The sequence below is a fragment of the Convolutriloba macropyga genome, chromosome 1, assembly GCF_964194025.1.
Source record: "Convolutriloba macropyga chromosome 1, txConMacr16.3, whole genome shotgun sequence".
Taxonomy (NCBI): domain Eukaryota; kingdom Metazoa; phylum Xenacoelomorpha; order Acoela; family Convolutidae; genus Convolutriloba; species Convolutriloba macropyga.
This window is the reverse complement of record NC_134468.1, coordinates 84,205,736-84,221,464: the sequence shown is the minus strand read 5'-3', so window position 1 is coordinate 84,221,464 and position 15,729 is coordinate 84,205,736. Positions and strand designations below refer to the sequence as shown.

At 37.7% G+C, this 15,729-nt stretch overlaps 2 protein-coding genes across 2 annotated transcripts in view; one reads left to right on the top strand and one right to left on the bottom strand.

The window, feature by feature from the left end:
• Window positions 1-6,082, top strand: part of LOC142343601 (citrate synthase, mitochondrial-like) — a 300,476-nt gene extending 294,394 nt beyond the window's left edge. The window contains exon 10 of the mRNA XM_075395186.1: window positions 5,446-6,082. Within this exon, the coding sequence (XP_075251301.1) occupies window positions 5,446-5,607 (162 nt within the window). The 3' untranslated portion in view covers window positions 5,608-6,082. The remainder of the gene's footprint in view (window positions 1-5,445) is intronic.
• A 5,253-nt stretch (window positions 6,083-11,335) lies between these two features.
• On the bottom strand, window positions 11,336-14,948 carry LOC142352290 (uncharacterized). Its single transcript, XM_075404800.1, has 2 exons — window positions 14,635-14,948; window positions 11,336-12,251 (listed from the first exon to the last, which is right to left on the bottom strand). The coding sequence occupies exons 1-2, from the start codon at window positions 14,752-14,754 to the stop codon at window positions 11,520-11,522; spliced, it is 852 nt and encodes a 283-aa protein (XP_075260915.1). The 5' UTR covers window positions 14,755-14,948; the 3' UTR covers window positions 11,336-11,519.
• Between the last annotated feature and the right edge of the window lie 781 nt (window positions 14,949-15,729).

Below are 15,729 nucleotides of genomic sequence, written 5' to 3'. Positions count from 1 at the left end.
AATTCAAAGAGATAAGGTCAAATGGGTGTGTGTCACTCTAAATGAAGGTTATTTGAGATCAGCTAATAGAGGCAGCAATAACTTATACAGATTTTTAATCAAAATATAACAGATTAGCCTTCAATCAAATGACAATTTTTTTGGTCTGTCTTTTTTACTGTTTTTTTTAGACTGCCGATCTACGAATCTATTGCGGCTATTTTCTGGCAATCTGCAAGCTATGTTTTCAATTCACGGAAGGCCACAAGCGTCTATCGCGGCTATTTTTCGGCAATCTGCCGGCTATGTTTGAAAAACTTATGCTCGTGCGTAAGCTAGCCTTTAAAATTTTGGGATTTAGTGAAAATCTGATCCTGTAACTTGTAGCTGCTCTTAAATGTAAAGAGAAGTACAATAAACTTGAAATATGAAAGGAACCAGTATTGATTTTTATTAATAGCCGCAGAGCGATAGCTGGGGCTATTATTGGAATTCTCTTGGTTTTTTTTTTCTATTTCGTCGTCTTTTTGTTACGACCATATGACGTCACAACCACTTCAAGTCTGCTTTTTAATTGCTCTTCAACGTAGTTCATAGCAATTATTGTAAATGTGTGTGTCTTTTTTATGCAATTTTTTCGCTTGACAATTTTGCGCTTTTCTTCTAGAACATTCTTTGACTTCTCAGTGACTTTTTTGCGCTTTAGTTCTTCATTTTTGAGTGATCTCTATTGCTCTGAAGTTAAGCTTGTTGCTAATATAAAATCGGTTACAGCATTGCAGAAGTAGGTGATTCATAGCGCAGTGGTTAGTGCGGGTGGATATGGATCGGGAGGTCGAGGGTTCGAATCCCGGCGGGGATAGGTTTTTTGCACCCATAAAGAAAAATTGATCTAGTCTACTGCCCCTGAATTAAATTGCCTCGCCTGTCGTTCAAGGGCAATTCTTCCGACATTTGTGGGTTTATATTTGTTCATTCGGTCATGCAATTTCAACTGAATTGCGTGTGTGACATCATTTTTCACTTTTAGTGGAGAGAGTTTTTTTGTTCATTCGCTTGATTAAATTTTTGGTCACACATGACTTACCTCGCTCTCAAAAATGACTTCCTCACGCTGAAATTGACTTTTAATTACTTTATTTTAAAGAGATAATGTCAAATAATTGTGTCACTCTGAATGAATGTTATTTGAGAGCACCTAATAGAGGCAGCAATAGCTTCTACAGATTCTTAATCAAAATATAGCATCTCATCCTTTAATGAAAAGAGTAATTATTTTGGTCTTTCTTTTTTAAGATTTTTTTGGAGACTGCAGATCTACGAAGCTATTGCGGCTATTTTCTGACAATATGTTGGCTGTTTAAAGTTTTGGTAAATCGATTAGTTTTTGTACGATTAGTTTGGTGGGTGACGCAATGCAAGAAGACTAAATGTGTTTTTAATAGCTGTTCTCATCTTCTCAGCCGGCTGTTATAGTGGACTGTTTTTACGACCCCAGGAGGAGTAATCTTGCTCTACTTTTTTTAATCGGTCAGTTCTATTTTCAGAGGAGTCAATTGCTGCAAGTGGAAAGAAATGTTTAGGTCAATCTCCTGAACAAAAGTCAAAAACAAAGAGGACATTAAGAGTGGTTTTTGTTTATTAATAGACGCCGTTAGCCTCTCAACGGCTATCATTTAGGTACTGTTTCAACTCACTCACTGTTTCAACTGAATCTTTTTTAAATTCTTCCACGTATTGAAGTACTTAATGTAGTGAATACGGTCAAAGTCAAAAGAGCAAATCAAAAGAAATGGGATAAACATAAATCCGGTTCATAGTGCATTAGGTTATCAAAGTTCATTACAGCGATTGCTAGCTTGCATAAAAATTGAGCTTAATAGCTTTCAGTTTAGAAGCTGAATTAAGTGTAATTTTAGAATCTAACCGAATATGCAGAATTTGCTCACAAAAAAAATTTGACAGAAAAATTTTCTGTGTCAATCCCAACGTGCGTCAACGGCGGCTATTTTCTGGCAATCTGCCGGCTATGTTTTTTTTTGTTTTGAGCGAGAGCGTGGAAAGTAGATATGATAAAATGTTCTCTATTCGAAAGAATGTTTTTGATTACGTACGGCTTTTCATGTTTTTTTAGTTATTTGTTTTTATAGCTGCGAAGCTGTAAGCTGAGCGTAGCTATATTGCGGTGCTCTTGGTTTTTTTTGTTTCGTCGTCTGACGCTTCATTTTCGTTTTACATTTGTTCTAGAACTTTCTGTCTCGTCACTGCTTAAATGGATTTTTCGCGCTTGATTTCACGCTTTCTGCGTGACCTAAATTGCGGTTATTCAGAAACAGAATCTGTTCCTAAAACAAATTTGATTGTAAGACAACAGATAGTATGGTCCGACAGCCGAGTGGTTAAGGCGACTGGCTGTTAATCCGGAGATCGCCGGTTCGAGACGCGACAGGGAAAATTTTTTGCACCCAAAAACAACCTCCTTTGAAATAAACTTGTAAGTTTTATAGGTGGCGGCGATAACTATTATCAACTCACTTCTGTATCTTTTTCCATCTGTATTTTACGGCACGCAAGTCTATTTCGCAGCTATTCCGGCAATCTGCCGGCTATGTTCTTCCATTTTTATAGCATCAAGGTTTTTTAGTTGAATTTAGTTGTTTCAGTGGTTTAGGTGATCTTCCGATTTGACAGATTTCATGTGCGATTTGTCACACGGCGTATATTTAATCGAGTATGGACTATTTTTGACTTTTTCAAACGTTTTGACTATTTTTTGAGCTCATGCTTTTAATAAGGTTGCTAACCAGTGGTTAAGATAACTGGTAGTCTTATCCAATTGATCAGGAAACCAATCCAATTACGAGTGGCTATGTTTCGCCAAAAAATTCAATTTTCCCCGATGAGTGTTGCTTAATCGACAAAGACGGGATAAACAGGTAAAGTCCAGAGAGGGCTTTATTTTGCTGAGCAGCTCTGCTAGTCTCCTAATTCTGCAATTTACCGATGCTGCTGACAGGCAAAAAATCCTTGTAAAGGGCAATTTTTTGGTGGTTTGGACCTTCTCTAGACTTTCTTTAATTTTTGGACACAACTGCTGGAATAGATGATGGTAGCCGCTTTTTGCCGTTGTGGTCCGTTTTTTTTTTGTTTAATAGCCGCCCTCATCTTCTCAGCCGGCTATTTTTTACTTCGTCGAACTCTTTTTCGCTTTACGCATTTTGCCGCTTTTTCGACATTTTGCGTGAAATCTTTTTGACTTCTCTAGGCTAGTTTCACTCTTCTGTCATTCTGCTCAAAGTCCTTTTAAACAGCAGCTGCTCAGCAAAGTAATTCAAAATGAAGAGAGTCAGAATAAAAAAAAATCAAAGTCAGAAATAGAAACGGGATAAACCCATAAAGCCCATTTTAGATGCCCGGTACTTGAACTTTGTTCTCATAAGTTTTAGTTACTATCTATAATGCTTATTGGTATTATTACTAGACCCTGTGGCCTCTCACTGAGAGACGGGAGTATGTTCAATTACCAAATGACATCAAAATTAATCGCACTAAAAATATTTTTGTATGCAAAAAACAATTTTTGTTGATATTTTTTTTCTTTCAATCCCAATAGAATTATGGGAATCAACGGCGGCTATTTTCCGGCGATCTGCCGGGTATGTTTTTTATAGCCTCCGTCGGCTTCTCAAAGGCTGTTATAGTCAGATTTTTTAAAATGATTATTTTCAGTTGATCGAATGAGCAAAAATATCCTGGAATACTACTATAATATACTATATTGATGTTCTAAAGTAAAAATTGGCTCATAATTCTCAATTTTTTGTTCTATTTGTTTTTCGATTTCTTGGAATAATTTTATATTTCTTTACTTTTTCTTGCAATCAGTCTGTGTAGTTCGTTTTATCTCATTTTCTCCTAAACGTCAAGAATTATTGACCTGATATGAAAATTTATACATGTGATGATGCGATTGCTGGGCCATGTTGCACATTAATAATTTCTTTGAAATGTTAGCCTATGAAAAAGCAATGTTATCGACTCGATAATTTGAGAATCTTTACTCGAGTTGGTAAAATTTCTGTGAAAAGTTTTCAGATTATTTTAATTGTCCCTCGGCATTTGGTCCGTTCTGGCGCTAATAATTGAATTCTAAGTGTTTGATTTCTTTCATCGGTTTTTGTTCCGAAAAGGCAAATTATTTTATGGTCTCGATAGTTTTTAATTGCTCTCAAACGAAGTTTGTAGCAATTATATTAGTCCTGTTGGTCTTTTTTTTAATGCGATTTTTTGCTTGACCGATTTTTCGTCTGACGCTTTTGACTTTTCGTCCTCTAAAACGGGATAAACAGGTAGCGCCCAGCGGGCATTAAGTGCCTTTCGAGCCTTTCAGCTCAAACTGTTTTGGAGACTTATACTATACTTATGGTGTGAAGGGGGGTTCTTAGAGGTTGAGACACCCCACCCCCTCCTCTCTCCCCCCCCCCCCCCCCTGTTGACCCCCCACCCCCACTATTGCCTCCACCCCCACCGCGCTGTTGCCCCCCCCACCCAGTGTTGCCCCCCCCCCCATTAGCACCCGGTGACCCCCCCCCCCCCCGTGGCTAGCTATTGACGAAGCCAAACGCTCGCCGGTCGTTTGAGAGCAATTCGCCCGACGTTAGTCGGTTATGTTTATCCTTCGGCATTTGGTCCGTTTTGGCGCTAGTAATTGAATTCTAAGTGTTTGATTTCTTCATCGGTTTTTGTTTCGAGAAGGCAAAATTACTGAAATCAAATTATTTTATGGTCTCGATTGTTTTTTTTCAAGATTCCAGTCCTTAATACTGTCTAGGTTTTGTGTAATCTTTATTTTTGCTTTGTTTATTTCAAAGTATTTGCTATAGTTGTACTTTGTTGAAATAATTGAGGGTCAAAAGACCGTAGATACTATCGGTGAGCAGTTTTCCATTTCTTCAAATCAGATTAATATGAGTTTTGGAAAAAGTTGTTCTCAATCCGTCAGTAATTCTTCGGCGAAGAAAAGTGATCCGTTGAAAAATTTGGAAGCTGTGTCCCCAAAATTAAAAAAAAAGTAACTCCAACGAACATTTTTGATTGGAGTAAATTGACACATTGGCGTATCCTGTAAAATTTTGAGATTTTTTACGAAAGATAAATGTTTGGTTTGCATTTTAGCTCGGTTCCGATGTTGATTTTATTTTTTGTGATTGTATTATTTTTGGGTTTGTTTTTCCAATTAAAACACCCCACTCCACGAAATTTTAATTTTATAATCCCCATTTTGGTATATTTACGGCAATGGAGGTGTGGGGGGGGGGTGGTATTTGTTATATGACCACTAAAAGAAGACATAATTGGAAAGACTCGAAAGATTTTTATCTGATAGTTTTATTTCACATGGGCTTATCAAAAAAGTTTTGTTCACAGGGTTAGGAAAGAGAGTGCGTATATTGAATTTATGTTTAGTATTATGGCTTGAAAGAGATGCAGTACTACACTGTCTTGTTTGGAGTATCTAGAGCCCTGGGGGTGTTGGCGTCTCTAGTGTGGGACAGGGCACTCGGATTACCCATCGAGAGACCAAAATCAGTCACCTCAGAGGCCCTCATGAAGAAATACGCCAACTAACAAATACGCCCTCACCTCGGCTCCCGTTACAATATCAGAAAATCCTTAATCCATTATGGCAATTTACCCACTGAAAAACGCTACTTGCAGACCTTAAACGGAGCTAGAAAAACGATGATATCAAAATCCAACACAATTTTAAACTGTTCAAATTGCACAAAGAGGATCTGAAAGACGAAACATGAATTCTTTGCATTCCTTTTCAACTGATAACTCTTCTCTCTTCAGACTAACGTTAATACTCTCCTGTTTACGTCTCAAAGTGTTGAAACGGGACAATGCTATGTGAGTTACAAATGCTATTTGAAGCTTTAAGGACTGATGAGTTGACTGATCCCACTTAATGTAGTGTATTCCTATCACTTGGTCTCAATTGTTTTTGCTAGTATTGAATATAACATATTCGCATTATCTCAATGGTTAACAACATATTAGCTAATGCCAGTTATTTAACTAAATTTAATCTGATATCATGCGCCCTCTTTTTGGTGTCTCACAGCGCGTATAAAGTTTGAGGGCATTAAGTCGCTGCGCAGCTCTTAGAGACTTACTAGGCTCTAAGTTGTCCATTCCGAAACTGTTGAGGGAGACATAATTTCCAGGTGTGGAGGACGGTTAAAGAGTGCTACCCCCACCACCACGTACGCCCTCTCCCACCCACCCCACCACGCCCAACAGAATTCTGTATGCGTAAACTCGGTGAAAAGGGAAAGTTTGGGTAGTTTGAATACTTCTTTAATCGCTATTTTTTATGCGATTTTTCGTTTGGCCGATTTTTCGTCGGATCCAATTGACTTTTCGTCCTCAAAAACGGAATGAACAGGTAGCGCCCAGAGGGCATTAAGTTCTCCTAGAGGCTCTCAGATTACTGGGCTCCAACTAGATTCACCAAGACCGTTTTGAAGACAAAAATTTGTTCTGTGCGGTTCTGTGGTCACGGGTTCGAACCCTTCCCCAGTCAGAAATTTTGGCCATTATAAAGTTTCTTGAGGCTATGCCCCTTCTAAATTATTTGCTTCGCCAGTCGTTCGAGTGCAATTCATCCTACGGTAGTCGGTTAGTTGCTCTCGAACGAAGTTCGTAGCAAGTATTGTAAACGTGTTCGTCTTTTTTTAAAGCAAATGTTTCGTTTGACCATTTTGCGCTGTTCTAGAACATCCTTCGATTTCTCGAAAGACTTCTGCACGCTTTCGTTCTTCATTTTTGAGTGATCTCTATTGCTCTCACTCCAAAGTAAAGCTTGTTGTTAACATAAAATTGATTGGAGCATAGCAGAAAGAGGGGCCTGATAGTCGAGTGGTTAGTGCTTCTGAGGGAGCTGGAGGTTCGTGGTTCGAATTCCATCTTGGGCAACTATTTTTGCACCCATAAAGAAACATTCATCTAGGCTACAGCCCCTGAATTAAGTTCGAGAGCAATTCTCGCGACATTAGTCGGTTTATGTTTTAAGATTAATAGCCGCCCTCCAATTCTCAGCACGCTATTATTGCACTGCTATTACTTTTTTGTTTACTTTGTCGAATAAAATTTGTGTTGCTTAACCTCATTTTGCGGCTTTTTCGACATTTTACGTGAAATCTTTTTGATTTCTCTAGACCAGTTTCATTATTCTCTCATTCTGCATCAGTGCTTTTAAACTGTAGTTGGTCAAGCAAAGTAATCTAATTTGAACGGCGTCGTAAAAACGAAATGAAATTAGAAACGGGATGAACACTTAAAGACCAATTTGAGATGCCCGCTACTTGAACTTTGTTCTTGTAAGTCTTAGTTACTATCTCTATTGCTCATTGGTTTGATACTATACCTTGTATCTTCTCGAGAAGAGGCAGGTGTATGTCTAGCAGTGAAATGAATTAAAACAGTTTGAAGTTCAAAATTTTTCTGTACATCAATCAATTTTTCATTTCTTCTGTTCTCTCAGTCCTAATCCAGGTTATGTGTATCAGTGGCGGCTGTTTTCCTGCAATCTGCCTGGTATGCTTAATTGCTCTCAAACTAAATTTGTAGCAATTATATTAGTCCTGTCGGTCTTTTTTATTCAATTGTTCACTAGACCGATTTTTCGTCTGAGGCTTTTGACCTTGTCGTCCTCAAAAACGGGATAAACAGGTAGCGCCCAGCGGGTATTAAGTGCTTTTAGAGCCTTTCAGCTCTGTATCAGCTCAAACTGTTTTGGAGACTTATACTTATGGTGTGAAGGGCCATTTTTCAGCCCTAGGTATCAAGGAACCTCCTCTAGGTTATAATAATTGGTTACTGCATAGTTTCTAGTAATGGAATGGTTTCAGCATTTTATCAAGAATTTTAACGTTTTTTTGACAAAAATGTGTAATTTTTTTCATTTTTTACATTTACATTTCCTTATTCAGGTCTTTTTCCAGAACCAAGGGCCAGAAAATTTCCTAAGCTGTTGAATACTAGGTTATTAACAAATTTTTATTGGCCATGGAATAGTTTTTCAACTTTTTAATGTCAGAAATTTCAGCAATTTTTTGATAAAACTTGAATTTTTCAAGTTTTTTGTAAGTTTGTCTTCTTTAGGTTTTTCAGCCCCAAGAGTCGAGGAGCCTCCTCTAGGGTTTGAAAATAGGTTATTGTATAGTTTTTAGATGTAATGGAATGTCTTGCAAGATTTCATCAACATCACGAATTTTCTTTTACAATTTTTGCCATTTTTATAATTTTTTTTTGACATTGTCATTTTTCAGATGTTTTGAGCCTCAAGGGTCATAAAACATCGGTTATTGTTTGATAATCAGTTACTGGAGTATTTTTTAGGCCTTGTTTTTTTAGGATTATTTTTCATCTTTATAATATCGCAAGTTTTAGCATTTTTTTTTAATAAAACTTGCAATTTTTAAAGTTTTTAAAGTTTTTCGTCTGTTTTTAGGTTTCTCTAGCCTCAAGAGCCAGGGAACTTACCCTGGGGTTCGTTGATATGTTACTGCATAGTTTATAGATGTAATGGAATGTTTTTCATGATTCTATTATCACGATTTTAAGCAATTTTTTTCTAAAATATTTGCATTTTATCCAGGTTTTTGGTTTTTTCCGGCACCAGGGGCCCTTGGACCTCCTCCGAGGTTTGATAATAAGCTGCTGCGTATTTTCTAGAATTAATGGAATGGTGATCAATTTTTTTATGACTGTAGTTCAAGTTATTTTTTGATAAAATTTTAAATTTTTTTTTAAAATTTTCGTTAAATTTTGATGTTTCGAGCGTATCAATTTCTATGAGCCAGTGAAACTTTTTCAGGCTTGAATCTGGTGTACTAGATAGTCTATTGAGGCAATGAAATGGTTCTTAAGATATTAATATCTTGAATTTTTGCAAGATTGTTAGAATTCGCAATTGTTTCCAAAATTTTTCAGTATTTTGTGTCCTTTTCTAAGTTTAACGACCATTACTAGCCATCGAAACTTTCTAAGTCTTGGAGATGAGTTACTTGACAGCAATTTTGAGACAAGAAGTGGTTTTGAAGTTTTTTACTGCGATGTTGAGAACTTTTATTTTTATTTTTGCCTTTTTCAGTTTTTTCTATATAATTTATTTACTAACAAGGATAGGAAACTAGAATTTGCAGAGTCGAATCCCATCCTGAAAAATATTCCTCTCTCTTTCTCTCTCTGTCGGTTGGGATTTTTTCCTTCTCTTTCTTGTTCACGTTTTATTTCTCTCGCTCTCACTTGATCTCTCTCTTTGTTGATGCCGCACTTCTGCTATGTGACGTAATGTCATCATCTCTGATCATCATTAACAATGAGGTTTAGTAGAAATGTTTTCATAAATGAGCTAACGGGCACTTTTTAGGAAATCATTGTTAATTGCTCTCAAAAGCAATTTGTAGCAAATATAATCCTGTTTGTCTCTTTTATGCAATTTTTTGCTTGGCCGATTTTTCGTCTGACCCATTTGACTTTCGTCTTCAAAAACGGGATAATGAGGTAGCGCCCAGTTTGCATAAAGTTCTCTTAGAGCCGTTCAGCCCTTTAGTTTTCAAGTATGCGGTTAGCAGAAACTGTTTTGGAGACTTATTCTTATGGTGTGAAATGCGGTATAAAGAATCCCTCACCCCCACCCACCCACCGCCCCCTCATTAGTCCTACCCACCCACCGCCCCCTCATCAGTCCCCCCAATCCCAACTCAGTCCCAATACACCCGATGCAGTGCACCTCCGCTGCGCTCACCTTACGCCCCTTCAATTAATCTAAAGCTAGCCTCATTAAACCGTGCCTAGCTACTGACGAAGCCAACCGCTCGCCGGTCGTTTGAGAGCAACTCGCCCGACGTTAGTCGGTTATGTTTTTTCGTTCTCCTTCAAATCGTAAACTCCGAGTTTGGTGAAAATTGGGCAAATTTCTCCGAGAAATTCCTTAAGGCCCTAATTTGTCTTTGGAAAATTTCCTCAGTTACAACTTTAGACAACGTAAGAGAAATGCTCCTGTTCAAAATTGTTGCCAGTTTTGAGACGACACTGACAAATATTCTGAAAACTATTCCAAAATTTTGTCAGCGTATTTTTCAATATGGCAAGAACAATATAAATACGGATCCAAATTGAGCAGTTACTAACCCCTGAGACTGTATCCAGTAATTCGGTTCAAAAGTGAACACAATGTACGGCTGTAACGAAGTTGACTCATTTGAGCTTTAAATTAGAAAAATCCAAGTGCTTTAATGCTTAATCAACTGATATTTTACTTGTATCTACGTAGTTCATGGGTTTCGTGAGAAATTTACGGTCAAATTTGATTCAGAGATCATTTTGTGATACTATTTCAGTTGTAGTGTGTCTGTTGCATGTATGGGTGGGGAGTGAAGACTAGAGTGTTCACAGCCTGTGTCCTCTCAGCATTCGCAGGATCACAACTTGTTCACATGTTCTACAAGCCAGACATGGGAATACCTCCCACCTCTTCTTTTTCCAATTCAGCATCAGTTTCAAAATCAGATCCTGAAAAATCAAGAACAAGAAAAACTTAAATAGTTCAAACTTGCTTTGAAACTGCGTGACCTTTGGGCTTTGTCTCTCGCCTCAGAAGTTACCGTTACTTCATGCGACTGAAGAGCAGCTAATTGTTAACTTTGAATTATCTGCCTTACAAAAGTTTAACGTTATGCCTTTGAAAAAGTCATTAGAAGACATCAAATCTGCTCTTAAAAAGTTTGGTCTTGACAAATCGTCCTTGGACGATCGTTCGACTAAAGAACTCGTAGATTTGTACAATAAATGTGTAGTTCCGAAACCGCAGCGAGTTCCACGTCATAACCGAGAAGGTACCAGACTCCGCGAAACTTTAAAACGAGTTTATCCAGAAACAGAAACTGCCTCCAACATTTCGTCAAGCCAGAGTCCGGAATCGGAAGACGGCGCAACCACAGCTAAAATAGCCCGATTAAGCCTCGATAATATAAGCAGTGAAACAAATAGCAATAGTCCTAAAAGCAGCAAAGAGCCAAACTCGCCTACAAAGCGAAAAGTTATTTCCTTTAGCGACACTTCATCTAAACCTGAACCCGCTGTCAAAAAGAAAATTGTCAAAATAACTTTTTCGTGACGAAATGCTAAACTTTGTTTGAAAATATGTAATTCTCTTATCATTGTTCTTGATATACATTATCTCTTAATCGTTGTCTTTTACATGTGCTATTTTTAAGTTTATTCTGGTGAAATCTATTCTTTAGTCAAGTCTTTTTGCTAAGTTTATTCGCTTTTGAACAAGTAGTGTATAACAACTAATTTTAACTCAGTCGCTTAAGTGATTGTTCTTAGCTTGGTATAACTTAGTTCTATGGTACAAATCCAAAATGTCATGACAGTTCCGTTCTTTGATTCTTACCACCATCTGACACAGTTTGACGAAAACATTAAAAGCGTAGTTGCGTTTGTAGCCCCGAAATAGTTAAAAGTTAATTTTGCTTCAAAGATCTTTCCAAATTGGCCAGTATTTTCATCTTATCAATATTGTTCACATCTTTCTCGATGTACTCGTAATCGGCAGAAGATTTAAGCAAGCGTCTTCCGTTAGCAAACAGACCCGGCTCATTGACGACCATCGAATTACCATTTCTGTTGTCAACTATTTGCTTGTTGTTTGATTGTAAAATTTGACCCTTGACTGAAGTCTCGTTTATAATGTTCGAAGTTCGACTTTTATACAATTCACTTTCGCCTGCGTTGTGTGGGTCTTCTAAGCCATCGGTCAAGTCGCCAATTTTGGGTTCGGTTTTTCTAGATTGGGGTTTAATATCTTCGGGTTTCGGGATTTTCATGCGCCCAATTTGCTCTCGGATCTCATTGGCTAATGTAGAATGAAGCAAGTCGTAGATTTCCAAGTTCAAATTGGAGCCACGCAAAATAGCGGCTACTAAAATTTGCATTGAAGCTAAAATTCTGATGAAGTCGTACATTTGATCTTTATTAGTGTATGAAATTAACTGCCATTTTAGCTCAACGTGTTCGTCTTTGGTAAATTTTGAAATTTCTAACTTCATTGTGAACTTTTGGTCTTCGGTGTGTTCGAAAAACTTGGCTTCTTTAGTGTCTGCTCGGTCGTCGCGATAGTGCCGTGCCAGAATCATTCCGTCTCTGTTAAAAAGTAGAATCATTTTCTCGAGAAGGGGAACACCTCGCAACATTTTCTAGTTATCAGAACATAATGTCAACTATCTCTTTCAATTGTCAAAACTCTAATCGAACTTTATGCAAGGAGGGAACTTATTTTCCGTTGCCACTATTTCGGTGCATCAATATTTTTGCACAGGGTTATGTATAATAGCAGTAAATGCTGCTCAAACTTTTTTGTGTGTTCATAAAAAGGTCTGTGAAAATGCACAAATTTACAGATTTTTTATAATTCGTCCTTGAAACAGTACATGTAAAATCGTCAATTTTGAATGAATATTACTGATTTTGCGGAGAAAAAGTTTTGTTCACGAAAGCAGCTTTTCGTATCTTGATACTTGAATGTTTTTAGATCAATGTTTTTGGAAATAGTTACGAAAGATGATATCTTCTATAGCTGCGAAGCTGTAGCTGAGCGGTGCTGTATTGCGGTGCTCTTGGTTTTTACAATTCCAAGAACTTGAATTATATTGGGGCGCTGTCATTTTAATGATCTGTTCACGTTTTCTGGGGCGCTGTCTTTTTTGTAAGGTCTTTACACAACTTTTCATGATTTTTGAAGTCAAATTGGAGAAGTGATTTTGGTCACGCCGAAACAGGAAATGGAACGAAAAAGCGAGTGGTTTTGCGGCGTGAATTTTTTTGCTCTAAATTTGAGGTATAGTGAGAAAACGGTGTTTGAACAAAAGTTCGCTATCTCGCTAGTGGTTTTTTTGTTCAGATGTGGCAATTAGACTTTGATTTTTACTGTTTTTTCGATTTTTTGGATTCGATTTTTTCTTAAATTGCTTTGCCAATCCGTTCATAGTTCATTCTAGGCCTTTTTGAACCAAATTTCCATTTCTCGATAGAGTTCTTTGTTCACATGCGGCATTTTGACATTGATTTTCTGTTTTTTTTTTATTTTATCTGATTTTTTTAGTTTTCCCAATTCACTCATTGTCCGTGTTAAGTCTAGTCTTTTGTTAATTAGTTAAGGAAAATTCTTTGAATGAAACTCTTTTTCGTTTTACATTTTGATCGAGAAAATTCGGTCGCTTCACGTTTTCATTCACTTTTTCACGCTTGATTTGCTTTTTCACGCTTGTTTTCTTTTGCTCGACCTAAATTGCTTGCACTCAGAATTTGTGTCTATCGCTAAAACAAAGTTTGTAATATAAGTGACTTGTAGCCTAGTGGTTAATGCGGACTGTTATTATGACGGGGGTAGGGGGTTCGAACCTCCGCTTCGTCAAAAGTTTTTGCACCCAAAATTGTTCTCAAATGTACATCCCCTTTGAATAAAGTTAGCCGCGATAACTTTTTTACAAATGTTTCTATCTGTATTTTACGGCACGCGAGTCTATTCTTTTGCAGCTATTCCGGCAATCTGCCGGCTATGTTCTTTACTTAAGTGAAATCCACTATCCGTGAAAGACAACTGAAAGTTAGTTGTTCGTTTAACGAGCTTTTTCCAAAGAATACCATCTTCGTCAATAGCTTTTAAAGTTGATAAAATAGCCATGTCCTATCAATTTTTGGGTCCTATCATTATACCTCCCGCTTAGGGGTCAGATAACCTATAGCACCCGCCGACCCCCCCCCCCCCCCCCAAATCATGATAAATATACCATAATGGGGGCTGCATTTTTCATGGGGGGGGGGGGTGCTATAATGGGAAAGACCCGAATTTTTCGAAGAGCAAAAAATCAGCTTTTTTGTAGAAATCACAATAGGTAACATGTCAATAAAAACGGACAGCTAAGAAGATGCTTATGTTGATGCACTGCAGACTAAAAGCCTATAATGCTGAGCTTACACAGACACAAAATGTGATCTTTATTAGTGATTTGATCGGAGTTTTGCTCTTCGATAAACTTGGAGATGGAAAGTAGCGGAAAATGAAATTTTTCACACCGGTTTTCCAACTTAATTGATTTTGAAACTTGCAATTCTGCAGCTCTAAAGAAGTTTACTGTTTAATTTGTTTTCAGTACTAAAAGTTTGTACGACATTTGGCAACATGCAGAAATTATATGCAAAATTGTTCCAGAACTAAATGTCCGATTTGCACTGACATTACACTCATTGACAAAATTAAATGCCCAAACTGCTATTAAAGGGGAATTGCCTGAAACAGTCAGAAGTTCGGAACGAAACTGACAGATTTTGACAGGAAATTGTTTGAAAACTGCGACCTGTACTTTACGTTGAGATCGAAAAAGGCGTAATGCCTCCTTTAATCGAGAACTAAAAAATGTTTAGTTTTATGTTTCTGACTTCTTTAAAAAAAATCATCAGGTGTACGTAGCGCAAATTAATATTGAGGCAAAATAGTATATAATGCTACTATTAAATGATTGCGGACAAAATTAATGTGGCATATTCTGATGCAATAATTTGAGATAGTTGACAAGTTGCCTGGTAACACCCTTCACACAAATCTTTATTGGCATAATCATCGCCAGTTCCCACGGAGGGTACCAGAAGAACCCACATCTGTGATAAGATCCAAAATCCATTTCGCAGTCCAGATGCCATAATGAAGTCGGCTGGATGACTAGAAAAATACTTGTGGCAAAATCTAGATAAAATCTAGCACTATTTCTAGAATGTTCTCATCAGCCATTTGTGGAAAGCACCAGCTACGCTAGTGGCCTTCGATTGTTCTAATTCTTCACCTACCAGTGAGAATTAGAGAACCCAGGGTACGAATTTTTTGGTCGCTAAAACTTGCAATTAGCACGTGCAAAAGTGGAATGTTAAGTTTTGCGGCCCGCTCGCATTAACGAAACATAATTTTTGGCGGTGAGGCCAAACCCACTAATAACTTTGACATTTCCCATCACAACCTGAAACGAAAGCACTTGCCTCGCCTTAGATACGGAAACATTTGGCTCATTCACAACTTTTAAGAGGCTTCTCCAAATACTCTCACCCCCCCCCCCCTCTTTCCCAGCAATGACGAATTAGCGATGACGAATTGGAGCAATAAATGATTGACATAGCTGAAAAACAGAAACAAATTAGAAAAATTGATGAAAACTTCTCGTTTAGTAATTGGCAAAACTGTACTCTTAATTTCAATTTTGAATAAAGTTGCCCCTATGTACCCTTTGTTTCGCTAAATAAGTTAGCACATGAATCTTAGCCCCCTCGGGCCTTGTGCCCAGCACTCGGGCACAAGCGTCCTCGTGTCAGGGCACTAAGACCCTCGGGCCGCTAAGATTCATGTGCTAACACATACTTAGCACGTGCAAAAGTGGAATGGAAGGATTTGCTTACCTAACTTAGCAACCCTGACTTAGCGGCCCTAACTTAGCGGCCCGCTCGCAGTAAGTACACATATATTTTGACGATGAGGCCAAACCCACTAAAACTTTTGACTCTTTCCATCAAAATCTGAAACGAAAGCACATGCCTCGTCTTTGAAACGGAAACATTTGGCTTATTCACAAAAAAATTGAAACATTTGGTTTTAAAAAAGCTTCTCCAAATACTCCTACCCCAAGCAAC

Bases quoted from the DNA above. Each gene is read 5' to 3' on its own strand.
- LOC142352290 (XM_075404800.1), bottom strand. From the start codon at position 14,754: ATGGCATCTGGACTGCGAAATGGATTTTGGATCTTATCACAGATGTGG. The intron at 12,252-14,634 runs GCAACTTGTCAA...TCTGATAACTAG, and splicing joins TGTGTGAAGGGTGTTACCAG to AAAATGTTGCGAGGTGTTCC.